At 45.8% G+C, this 13,839-nt stretch overlaps 1 protein-coding gene across 1 annotated transcript in view; it reads right to left on the reverse strand.

Moving 5' to 3' along the window:
- Nucleotides 1–13,839, reverse strand: part of sik2b (salt-inducible kinase 2b) — a 61,259-nt gene that overhangs the window by 18,733 nt on the left and 28,687 nt on the right. Inside the window, exons 5-6 of the mRNA XM_029714436.1 lie at nt 8,775–8,899; nt 6,094–6,217 (exon numbers count right to left, since the gene is read on the reverse strand). Of these exons, the coding sequence (XP_029570296.1) occupies nt 6,094–6,217; nt 8,775–8,899 (249 nt within the window). The remainder of the gene's footprint in view (nt 1–6,093; nt 6,218–8,774; nt 8,900–13,839) is intronic.

Raw genomic sequence — 13,839 nt, forward strand, 5'->3', positions numbered from 1 at the left:
CCCCTCTCCTTTCTCTCTGTTGTTCTCTTTCTATCCCCCTCTCATTCCTACTCTCTCTGCCTTCTTAACTCCATCCCTCTCCATCTCGCCTTCTCTTTCTCCCTCATCTCTCAGAGGAGGATGGAGAGGACTCTTAACCTTCAGTTAGCAGCTAAATGAGCTTGACGTCACTAACCGCTGGGTCTTAATAGGATTACCGCCCACCGGGCTGAGGCTGTGCGTGTGTTTGCATCTGTGTTTCTCTGTGCGCGCACGCGCGCTAGTCTGAGTCTCTCCTCTTCTCACCTCTTCAGCCCGAGCTACCTACTCATCCTTCGATCTATGGTCTTATTTATGATGACTGCTCTGCTGCCAAATGAGCACTTCTCTGGGAGAGAAAGCCAGCAAGAGAGAGGGATGAGAGAGAGGGATGAGCGAGAGAAACTATGTAATCCACATTGACCCTCTTCTTTCTATTTTGGACATTATGACACTACCATGGAAATATTCAGGGCCGGGACGGTTAACACTTCCTTTCTTTTGTTGTCCCGTCCCGTCCCGCCCCCCCCCCCCGCTTGCTTTATCTCGGATTTCTGTTACACCCAATAGCCCAGGGCAACTTCAATACTGATTTCAAAGAATGTACAGTACTGGAGGTAAAACTAAGCAGTGCACTAACAGTACAGCGCTGCCTGATTTGTTATAGAGAGCCTCTGTACCGTACAGTGTGTGTATGTGTAGCAGAGAGTCAGAACATGTAGGGAGGAAATGTAGGAGGAAACGGCACTCTGTTCTTCTCGTCTGAAGCTAAAAGAGGGAACAGGACCGGAGCGGGCCGTGGGGCTGCAGGCAGGCAGGCGAGGGGGCTTAAGTAACACTCCTACAATCTCAACAAGGACTAAATAGTTGGAAGAAGGTACAAAAGTATCTATAGCCACAGTAAAACTAGTTCAATATCAACATAACCTGAAAGGCCGCTCAGCAAGGAAGAAGCCACTGCTCCAAAACCACCATAAAAAAGCCAGACTACGGTTTGCAACTGCACATGGGGACAAAGATCGTACTTTTTGGAGAATTGTCTTCTGGTCTGATGAAACAAAAAGAGAACTGTTTGGCCATAATGACCATCATTATGTTTAGAGGAAAAAGGGGAGGCTTGCAAGCCGAAGAACACCATCCCAACCGTGAAGCTCGGGGGTGGCAGCATCATGTTGTGGGGATGCTTTACTGCTTGTGATTCTCTGATCCACCTCTATGCAGACGACACCATTCTGTATACTTCTGGGCCTTCTTTGGAGACTGTTAACTAACCTCTAGACGAGCTTCAATGCCATACCACTCTCCTTCCGTGGCCTCCAACTGCTCTTAAATGCAAGTAAAACTAAATGCATGCTCTTCAACCGATCGCTGCCCGCACCTGTCCGCCCGTCCAGCATCACTACTATGGACGGTTCTGACTTAGAATATGTGGACAACTACAACTACCTAGGTGTCTGGTTAGACTGTAAACTCTCCTTCCAGACTCACATTAAGCATCTCCAATCCAAAATTAAATCTAGAAATCGGCTTCCTATTTCGCAACAAACATCCTTCACTCATGCTGCCAAACATACCCTCGTAAAACTGACCATCCTACTGATCCTCGATTTCGGCGATGTCATTTACAAAGTAGCCTCCAACACTCTACTCAACAAACTGGATGCAGTCTATCACAGTTCTATCCGTTTTGTCACCAAAGCCCCATATACTACCCACCACTGTGACCTGTACACTCTCGTTGGCTGGCCCTCGCTTCATACTCGTTGCCAAACCCACTGGCTCCAGGTCATCTACAAGTCTTTGCTAGGTAAAGCCCTGCCTTATCTCAGCTCACTGGTCACCATAGCAGCACTCACCCATAGCACGCGCTGCAGCAGGTATATTTAACTGGTCACCCCCAAAGCAAATTCCTCCTTTGGCCACCTTTCCTTCCAGTTCTCTGCTGCCAATGACTGGAACGAATTGCAAAAATCACTGAAGCTGGAGACTCATATCTCCCTCACTAACTTTAAGCACCAGCTGTCAGAGCAGCTCACAGATCACTGCACCTGTACATAGCCCATCTGTAAATAGCCCAACCAACTACCTCATCCCCCCCAGTATCTCTACTTGCACATTCATCTTCTGCACATCTATCACTCCAGTGTTTAATTGCTATATTGTAATTACTTCGCCACCATGGCCTATTTATTGCCTTACCTCCCTTATCTTACCTCATTTGCACACTGTATACATACTTTTTCTACTGTATTATTGACTGTCTGGTGCACTTCAGAAAATAGATGGCTTCACGAGGAAGGATAATTATGTGGCTTCATGAGGAAGGATAATTATATTGAAGCAGCATCTCAAGACATCAGTCGGGAAGTTAAAGCTTGGTCGCAAATGACCCCAAGCATACTTCCAAAGTTTTGACAAAATGGCTTAAAGACAACAAAGACAAGGTATTGGAGTGGCCATCACAAAGCCCTGACCTCAATCCTATAGAAAATGTGTGGGCAGAACTGAAAAAGTGTGTGCGAGCAAGGAGGCCTTCAAACCTGACTCAGTTACACCAGCTCTGTCAAGAGGAATGGGCCAAAATTCACCCAACATATTGTGGGAAGCTTGTGGAAGGCTACCCGAACCGTTTGACCCAAGTTAAACAATTTAAAAGGCAACGCTACCAAATACAAATTGAGTGTATGTAAACTTCTGACTCACTGGGAATGTGATGAAAGAAATAAAAGCCGAAATAAATCATTCCCTCTACTATTATTCTGACATTTCACATTCTTAAAATAAAGTGATGATCCTAACTGACCTAAGACAGGGAATTTTTACTAGGATTAAATGCCAGGAATGTGATAAACTGAGTTTAAATATATTTGGCTAAGGTGTATTTCATCCCATTCCCAGTGGGTCAGAAGTTTACATACACTCAATTAGTATTTGGCAGCATTGCCTTTAAATTGTTTAACTTGGGTAAAATGTCCTTCAAGGTTGGGATGGTGTTCTTTGGCTTGCAAGCCTCCCACTTTTTTCTCCAAACATAACGATGGTCATTATGGCCAAACAGTTCTATTTTGGTTTCATCAGACCAGAGGACATTTCTCCAAAAAGTTTGATCTTTGTCCCCATGTGCAGTTGCAAACTGTAGTCTGGCTTTCTTTATGGCGGTTTTGGAGCAGTGGCTTCTTCCTTGCTGAGCGGCCTTTTAGGTTATGTCGATATAGGACTCGGTCCTTTGCTGTTGTTCTGGGATTGATTTGCACTTTTCACACCAAAGTACATTCATCTCTAGGAGACAGAACGCGTCTCCTTCCTGAGCGGTATGACAGCTGTGTGGTCCCATGGTGTTTATACTTGCACACTATTGTTTGTACAGATGAACGTGGCACCTTCAGGTGTTTGGAAATTGCTCCCAAGGATGACTTGTGGAGGTATAGAAAAAAAATTGTGAGGTCTTGGCTGATTTCTTTTGATTTTCCTATGATGTCAAGCAAAGAGACACTGAGTTTGAAGGTAGACCTTGAAATACATCCACAAGTACACATCCAATTGACTCGAATGATGTCAATTAGCATATCAGAAGCTTCTAAAGCCATGACAATTTTCTGGAATTTCCCAAGCTGTTTACAGGCAGTCAACTTAGTGTACGTAAACTTCTGACCCACTGGAATTGTGATACAGTGAATTATAAGTTAAATAATCTGTCTGTAAACAACTTGTGTCAGGCAAAAAGTAGAGGTCCTAACCGACTTGTTAACAAGACATTTGTGGAGTGGTTGAAAAACAAGTTTTAATGACTCCAACCTAAGTGTATGTAAACTTCTGACATCAACTGTATATATACTGCTCAAAAAAATGAAGGGAACACTTAAACAACACATCCTAGATCTGAATGAAAGAAATAATCTTATTAAATACTTTTTTCTTTACATAGTTGAATGTGCTGACAACAAAATCACACAAAAATAATCAATGGAAATCCAATTTATCAACCCATGGAGGTCTGGATTTGGAGTCACACTCAAAATTAAAGTGGAAAACCACACTACAGGCTGATCCAACTTTGATGTAATGTCCTTAAAACAAGTCAAAATGAGGCTCAGTAGTGTGTGTGGCCTCCACGTGCCTGTATGACCTCCCTACAACGCCTGGGCATGCTCCTGATGAGGTGGCGGATGGTCTCCTGAGGGATCTCCTCCCAAACCTGGACTAAAGCATCCACCAACTGCTGGACAGTCTGTGGTGCAACATGGCATTGGTGGATGGAGCGAGACATGATGTCCCAGATGTGCTCAATTGGATTCAGGTCTGGGGAACGGGCGGGCCAGTCCATAGCATCAATGCCTTCGTCTTGCAGGAACTGCTGACACACTCCAGCCACATGAGGTCTAGCATTGTCTTGCATTAGGAGGAACCCAGGGCCAACCGCACCAGCATATGGTCTCACAAGGGGTCTGAGGATCTCATCTCGGTACCTAATGGCAGTCAGGCTACCTCTGGCGAGCACATGGAGGGCTGTGCGGCCCCCCCAAAGAAATGCCACCCCACACCATGACTGATCCACCGCCAAACCGGTCATGCTGGAGAATGTTGCAGGCAGCAGAACGTTCTCCACGGCGTCTCCAGACTCTGTCACGTCTGTCACGTGCTCAGTGTGAACCTGCTTTCATCTGTGAAGAGCACAGGGCGCCAGTGGTGAATTTGCCAATCTTGGCGTTCTCTGGCAAATGCCAAACTTCCTGCACGGTGTTGGGCTGTAAGCACAACCCCCACCTGTGGACGTCGGGCCCTCATACCACCCTCATAGAGTCTCTGACGTTTGAGCAGACACATGCACATTTGTGGCCTGCTGGAGGTCATTTTGCAGGGCTCTGGCAGTGCTTCTCCTGCTCCTCCTTGCACAAAGGCGGAGGTAGCGGTCCTGCTGCTGGGTTGTTGCCCTCCTACGGCCTCCTCCACGTCTCCTGATGTACTGGCCTGTCTCCTGGTAGCGCCTCCATGCTCTGGACACTACGCTGACAGACACAGCAAACCTTCTTGCCACAGCTCGCATTGATGTGCCATCCTGGATGAGCTGCACTACCTGAGCCACTTGTGTGGGTTGTAGACTCCGTCTCATGCTACCACTAGAGTGAAAGCACCGCCAGCATTCAAAAGTGACCAAAACATCAGCCAGGAAGCGTAGGAACTGAGAAGTGGTCTGTGGTCCCCACCTGCAGAACCACTCCTTTATTGGGGGTGTCTTGCTAATTGCCTATAATTTCCACCTGTTGTCTATTCCATTTGCACAACAGCATGTGAAATGTATTGTCAATCAGTGTTGCTTCCTAAGTGGACAGTTTGATTTCACAGAAATGTGATTGACTTGGAGTTACATTGTGTTGTTTAAGTGTTCCCTTTATTTTTGTTGAGCAGTGTATTTACAAAAATAATATATGGGGAATTGGAAATGATGCAGACGATTACATTGATGGAAGCTACAATCTATCTGCAATAATAAAGCTGATCTACCCCCTTAAAAAAATTAAAAATAATAATAAATAAATAAAATATATATCTACAGCCCCATATCGTATCATGATGTCACTGGCAATTCCCTGCCCTAGTAGTAAATGGGTTCCATTTTGGACAGGTGTTTTGAACAGGTATTTATGCCATGCAGTTGAGCCTCATGTCAAAAGCGGTCTATGCTTTCCTTGCATGCTAGACCCCTGTGCAGTGGTGAGACACAACAGAGTGGATTCTGAAGAGCTCCAAGCAGCCAGTTAAAGGGGTAATCCGGGATTAGTATATACATTTTTGGGGACTATTAAATGAACTATGTCACCATTGATTCGAGGAGATTAAAATTCTACAGCCCCATCCCTCAGCAGTTTACCAAAACAAGTTGTGGAGTGACCATTTTGTTGTTTTTCATATGCCATATTGCTCCTTTAATGTCCTCTGCTGGTATCCACCAGCGAACAAAACCCATTCCAACAACAACACAGACTGCTGTTTGGCATCGGATGGTGTTTTTTCATAGGAGCAATGGTGTTACTTCAGGCCTTTTTGGGGTGTAAGCACTATGTTATTGAGTCTCACCTTCTGTCATGAAGTAGGGGATGCGGAAGCGACCCTCCAAGACGCGCTGTCGGAGCACGGGCAGGGTGGGGCCATCAAAGGGCAGGGCGCCACACACCAGCACGTACAGCACCACCCCCATACTCTACATTGAGACACCCAACCACGCAGGCAGGCATGCAGACACACACACACACTAGGTCAGGGGCTGCAGTGGGAAAAATCTTTACACTCACATAACTAGATCCATCATGTACAAAGGCACCTAGATGTATGCGAGGGTGAGTTCAATATGCCGTAAAACAGGGAGGGCTATAAAAAGAGTTTGGGAAATCTTATGCTCGCATATGATGTTTTCAGGGCACCTTTGAAAAAGAGGGTACAGTGGGGGGAAAAAAGTATTTGATCCCCTGCTGATTTTGTACGTTTGCCCACTGACAAAGAAATGATCAGTCTATAATTTTAATGGTAGGTTTATTTCAACAGTGAGAGACAGAATAACAACAACAAAAATCCAGAAAAACGCATGTCAAAAATGTTATAAATTGATTTGCATTTTAATGAGGGAAATAAGTATTTGACCCATTTAACATTTACATTTAAGTCATTTAGCAGACGCTCTTATCCAGAGCGACTTACAAATCGGTGCATTCACCTTATTATATCCAGTGGAACAACCACTTTACAATAGTGCATCTAAATCTAATAGTGCATCTATTTGACCCCCTCTCAATTAGAAAGATTTCTGGCTCCCAGGTGTCCTTTATACAGGTAACGAGCTGAGATTAGGAGCACACTCTTAAAGGGAGTGCGCCTAATCTCAGTTTGTTACCTGTATAAAAGACACCTGTCCACAGAAGCAATCAATCAATCAATCAGATTTCAAACTCTCCACCATGGCCAAGACCAAAGAGCTCTCCAAGGATGTCAGGGACAAGATTGTAGACCTACACAAGGCTGGAATGCCAAGCAGCTTGGTGATAAGGTGACAACATTTGGTGCGATTATTCGCAAATGGAAGAAACACAAAAAAACTGTCAATATCCCTCGGCCTGGGGCACCATGCAAGATCTCACCTCGTGGAGTTGCAATGATCATGAGAACGGTGAGGAATCAGCCCAGAACTACACGGGAGGATCTTGTCAATGATCTCAAGGCAGCTGGGACCATAGTCACCAAGAAAACAATTGGTAACATACTACGCCGTGAAGGACTGAAATCCTGCAGCGCCCACAAGGTCCCCCTGCTCAAGAATACATATACATGCCCATCTGAAGTTTGCCAATGAACATCTGAATGATTCAGAGTACAACTGGTGAAAGTGTTGTGGTCAGATGAGACCAAAATGGAGTTCTTTGGCATCAACTCAACTCGCCGTGTTTGGAGGAGGAGGAATGCTGCCTATGACCCCAAGAACACCATCTCCACCGTCAAACATGGAGGTGGAAACATTATTCTTTGGGGGTGTTTTTATGCTAAGGGGACAGGACAACTTCACTGCATCATTTGACGGGGCCATGTACCGTCAAATCTTGGGTGAGAACCTCCTTCCCTCAGCCAGGGCATTGAAAATGGGTCGTGGATGGGTATTCCAGCATGACAACGACCCAAAACACACGGCCAAGGCAACAAAGGAGTGGCTCAAGAAGAAGAACATTAAGGTCCTGGAGTGGCCTAGCCAGTCTCCAGACCTTAATCCCATAGAAAATCTGTGGAGGGAGCTGAAGGTTCGAGTTGCCAAACCTCAGCCTTGAAACCTTAATGACTTGGAGAAGATCTGCAAAAGGAGTGGGACAAAATCCCTCCTGAGATGTGTGCAAACCTGGTGGCCAACTACAAGAAACGTCTGACCTCTGTGATTGCCAACAAGGGTTTTGCCACCAAGTACTAAGTCATGTTTTGCAGAGGGGTCAAATACTTATTTCCCTCATTAAAATGCAAATCATTTTATAACATTTTTGATATGCGTTTTTCTGGATTTTTGTTGTTGTTATTCTGTCTCTCACTGTTCAAATAAACCTACCATTAAAATTATGGACGGATCATTTCTTTGTAAGTGGGCAAACGCACAAAATCAGCAGGGGATCAAATACTTTTTCCCTCCACTGTAGGTAGGGCTATTTGGTTTAGGGCAAGATGTAATTATCATACACTTAACACTACAAGGCTTAGGGGGAAAGCAAACAATAGATCAGCAGACAAGGGTTGATGATTCACAATCAGATCCCCCAACGCAAATCATGTCCAGTATCTTTTAACAAAAAAACTCCCACCTCTCAGTTGAGCACCTTGGATGCATCCCAAATGGCAACTTATTCCTTATACAGCGCACTGCTTTTGATAGGGCTCTGGTCAAAAGTAGTGCACTATGTGGGGAGTAGGGTACCATTTGGGATGCAGACCTCCCCCAGTTTTCTCTTTGTTTAATCTGATCTGAAGCACATTGGTTGGCCTCACTATTGCTTCTAATGCCCATGATGAGAGTAGGTCCAGTTTCAAAGACAATGTGCAGTCAGTTCTGGGACACTCAGTGTGTAACACCGAGGTACTAGTAGCAGTATTTGTGATTCATCGCAGAGCAGGTGTGTGTCCAAAATGGCAGCCTATTCCTTATATAGTGCACTACTGGGGACCAAGGCCAATAGGGCACTACTGAGGGAATAGGGATGCCATTTAGGATGCAAACAAGAGCATTGTCTTACCCAGATGTCCAGCTGGGGGCCCTCGTACTGTTGTCCCTCGAACACCTCCGGAGCGGCGTAGGGGGGGCTGCCGCACCACGTGGCCAGGGGCTCCCCGGGCTGGAAGAAGTTCCCAAAGCCAAAATCTAACGAAGGGGAAAATGACATGGTTAACTTCATATTATTACACACCTTCACCTTGAGTTCTTCTGCCCATAGATAGCATGGAGGGTTCTGCCTGGGCACATTTGGCTGGCTGGCAGGCTGAGTGAGTGAGTGAGCAATGGAAGGGAATGGCTCGGAACAGGGGGAGATGCAGACAGAACAGTGACTACTCGGGGAGAAAGAGAGCGAGGTAGAGGGAGAAACAGCAGACGGGTCGGAGGATCAGAAGGTGGCTGATTCACTGACTACCTGTAGCACAGGGGAAGCTTTAAAGCTAGCTCCAGATTAGAACAAACAAATGTGTGTGCGCACGCGGTCAAAATATAGTGTGCACAACTCTGGTCAAAAGTAGTGCACACTATATAGAGAATAGGGTGTTATTTAGGTCACACAGTAGAACAACCTGCAGGTTATTTTTAGCCAATGCGATATGTAATGCACATATTTGTGTGTTGAGGCCATTGATGGGCTAGCTGGGCCTTCATGAGGTCATCTCCCAGGAGACTGACTTGAGCTCATAGAATGACTGTTCTGATTGTTCCAAGGAAGGAAGAGAGAGCGAGAGAGCGAGAGACAAACTTACACCTTGATCTTAATCATAACTCGGGGGGGGAAAAAAAGTCTGCCTTTCATTAAAATTCAACTTCCAACGACGAGTTGCCAAATCTTTTACCAGTATGAAGCTGCTCGCTTTTACTTTTGCAAATTGCCCCCCCCTCCTTTTCATTCTCTATCCGTCTCACTCCCTCGCGTCTGTTCCTTATGTTTAAGATTCTATTTGAATACATTTCAGTGTCGTTGCCCTCGAGTATGAGAATGGAGAGACCGTTATCTGTGGAGCCCGACGGTGTTAAGGGACCCTGTTGTAACAACTAACATTTATCAGATGAATAACTATTTTTAGTATTTGTTTTTAATCATCATCACAGTTATATAAAGCTGAGGGAAGAAGACGCGTTACGACAAATACAAATATTAATATTGCGGCTTACGTAATGGGGGCAGGTAGAGTTGGACTGCGTGGCACAAAGCAGTGTTCAACAGCTTTTCAAATTGATTTAGTCTCTTCAGTGCTCCGGCCAAATGAAGCACTCACCCCTCCCCGAGTGATTGTCGACAGCATGAGATCCAATGTCCAAGATCAACCCGTATCAAGCTGCAGCAGTGTCCCCGTCTGCATCCTAAACGCCAATCTATTCCCTTTCTAGGGCACTACTTTTGACCAGGGCCCATTGGGAAGCCCATAGGCAGTACTCCAGACTAAAATTTGACTAACAGGAAGTACCAGTGATGCGATCAATACGGAAGGGTTCCGTTGAAGTGGATGCTAAACTACAGGACTGTTTCGCTAGTACAGACTGGAATATGTTCCTGGGATTCATAAGATAACATTGAGTAGTTTACCACATCAATCACGGACACTTATAAGAAATCCCGCTAGGACTTCTGACGAGCCATCAAACAGTAAAAATGTCAACACAGGACTAAGATCAAATCCTGCTACGCCGGCTTTGATGCTTGTCGGATGTGGCAGGACTTGCAAACTATTACGGATTACAAAGAGAATATCAGCCGCGAGCTGTCCAGTGATGCGAGCATACCAGACAAACTAAATTCCTTCTATGTTCACTTTGAGGCAAGCAACACTGAACCATGCATGAGAGCACCAGCTGTTCCGGACGACTGTGTGACATTGTTCTCCGTAGCCGATGTGAGTTAAACCTTTAAACTGGTTAACATTCACAAGGCTGCAGGGTCAGAAGAATTACCAGGACACGTACTCAGAGCCTGCTCTGACCAGCTGGCAAGTGTCTTCACTGACCTTTTCAACCTCTCTTTGACCCAGTCTGTAACACCTACATGTTTCAAGCAAAGCACCATAGTCCCTGTGCCCAAGAACGTCAAGGTAACCTGTCTAAATGACTGTCGCCCCGTAGCACTCCCATCTGTAGCCATGAAATGCTTTGAAAGGTTGGTCATGGGTTACATCAAAACCATCATCCCAGACACCCTGGGCCCCCTCCAATTTGCATACCGTCCCACAGATGACACACTCTATTGCGCTCCACACTGCCCTCTCCCACCTGGACAAGAGGAACACCTACGTGAGAACGCTGTTCATTGACTATAAATCAAAATCAAATCACATTTTATTGGTCACATACACATGGTTAGCAGATGTTAATGCGAGTGTAGCGAAATGCTTGTGCTTCTAGTTCCGACAGTGCAGTAATATCTAACAAGTAATCTAACAATCCCCAACAACTACCAAATACACACAAGTTGAAAGGGATAGAATAACAATATGTACACATAAATATATGGATGAGCGATGGCCGAGCGGCATAGGCAAGATGCAATAGATGGTATAAAATACAGTATATCCATATGAGATGAGTAATGTAAGATATGTAAACATTATTAACGTGGCATTGTTTAAAGTGACTAGTGAGTCTATGTAGGCAGCAGCCTCTCGGAGTTAGTGATTGCTGTTTATCAGTCTGATGGCTTTGAGATAGCTGTTTTTCAGTCTCTCGGTCCCCGCTTTGATGCACCTGTACTGACCTCGCCTTCTGGATGGTAGCGGGGTGAACAGGCAGTGGCTCGGGTGGTTGTTGTCCTTGATTCTCTTTTTTGGCCTTCCTGTGACATCGGGTGCTGTAGGTGTCCTGGAGGGCAGGTAGTTTGCCCCCGGTGATGCGTTGTGCAGACTGCACCACCCTCTGGAGAGCCTTGCGGTTGAGGGCGATGCAGTTTGCGTACCAGGCGGTGATACAGCCCGACAGGATGCTCTCAATTGTGCATCTGTAAAAGTTTGTCAGGGTTTTAGGTGACAGAGGTTGAAGAGGCGCTGTGTGGGTGGACCATTTCAGTTTGTCTGTGATGTGTACACAGAGGAACTTAAAACGCTCCACCTTCTCCACTGCTGTCCCTTCGATGTGGATTGGGGGGGTGCTCTGCTGTTTCCTGAAGTCTATGATAATCTCCTTTGTTTTGTTGACGTTGAGTGAGAGGTTGTTTTCCTGATACCACACTGAGTGCCCACACAACTGTTGTGTCGTTCTCCAAACTTGATGATTAAGTTGGGGGCGTTCATGGCCACGCAGTTATGGGTGAACAGGGTGTACAGGAGGGGGCTGAGCACCCACCCTTGTGGGGACCCAGTGTTGAGGGTCAGCGAAGTGGAGATGTTGTTTCTTACCTTCACCACCTGGGGGCGGCCCTTCAGAAAGTCCAGGACTCAATTGCACAGGGCAGGGATGATATGCAGGGCCTCCAGCTTAATGATGAGCTTGGAGGGTACTATGGTGTTGATTGCTGAGCTGTAGTCAATGACCAGCATTCTTACATACATATTCCTCTTGGGATAGGGCAGTGTGCAGTGTGATTGCATCGTCTGTGGACCTGTTGGGGCGGTATGCAAACTGAAGTGGGTCTAGGGTGGCAGGTAAGGTGGAGGTGATATGATCCTTGACTAGTCTCTCAAAGCACTTCATGATGACAGAAGTGAGTGCTACAGGGCGGTAGTCATTTAGTTCAGTTATCTTTGCCTTCTTGGGTACAGGAACAATGGTGGCCATCTTGAAGCATGTGGGGACAGCAAACTAGGATAGGGAGCGATTGAATATGTCCGTAAACACACCAGCCAGCTGGTCTGCGCATGCTGAGGACGCGGCTAGGGATGCAGTCTGGGCCAGCAGCCTTGCGAGGGTTAACACGTTTAAATGTCTTACTCACGTCAGCCACGGAGAAGGACCTCTCCTTGACTGTTGGTCAAAGCGAGCAAAGAAGGTGTTTAGTTTGTCTGGAAGCAGCACGTCGGTGTCTATGACGTGGCTGGTTTTCTACATTGTAGTCCGTGATTTCCTGTAGACCCTACCACATACTTCTCGTGTCTGAGCCATTTAATTGCGACTCCACTTTGTCCCTATACCAACATTTCGCTTCTTTGAATGCCTTACGGATGGAATAACTACACTGTTTATATTCAGACATATTCCCAGTCTTCTTTCCATGGTTAAATGCGGTGGTTCGCGCTTTCAGTTTTGCCGCCATCCATCAATGGTTTTTGGTTAGGGTAGGTTTTAATGGTCACAACATCTCCAATGCACTTCCTTATAAACTCACTCACAGAGCCAGTGTATAGATCAATGTTATTCTCTGAGGCTGCCCGGTAGATTTCCCAGTCCGTGTGATCAAAACAATCTTGAAGCGTGGATTCCGATTGGTCAGACCAGCGTTGAATGGTTCTAGTCATGGGTACATCCTGTTTGAGGACGGTAGGAGCAAGATTGAGTCGTGGTCGGATTTGCTGAAGGGAGGGCTCCCTATTGCTCAGCATTCAACATGATAGTGTCCTACAAGCTCATCACTAAGCTCAGGATCCTGGAATTTAACACCTCCCACTGCAACTGGATCCTGGACTTCTTGATAGGCCGTCCCCAAGTGGTGAGGGTAGACAACACATCCGCCACGTTGACCCTCAACACGGGCCCCTCATGTTGACCCTCAACATGCTTAGTCCCCTTCTGTACTCATTTGAGATTTTAGTCACGTAGCAGACAGTGTTATCCAGAGCGGCGTAGTGCATTCATCTTAAGATGAACACCCCCGTTTCTCTGTCCTGATAATGTTTAGGGAGCCTGAGCACGCATAGTCGTACCTGGCCTGCTGCTCGGAAATGTAGGAAAGTGTTTTTTTAACATCCATTGCGAATGACAATATATTAAAACTATAATTCCTCACAGTAAGCTATTTAAAAAATAAATTATTATTGAAATGAACAGTTCCATGATAATGCACATAAAATCCTAACTGGCACGCAGAACAGTAGAATAAATTGTAATCTTCCCCAAACTTGAAACTCATGCACCGCCTATGAAGTCTTTATAAAATAATTGCCTTCAAGTCCATGGTCGTA

The sequence above is a fragment of the Salmo trutta genome, chromosome 26, assembly GCF_901001165.1.
Source record: "Salmo trutta chromosome 26, fSalTru1.1, whole genome shotgun sequence".
Lineage (NCBI taxonomy): Eukaryota > Metazoa > Chordata > Actinopteri > Salmoniformes > Salmonidae > Salmo > Salmo trutta.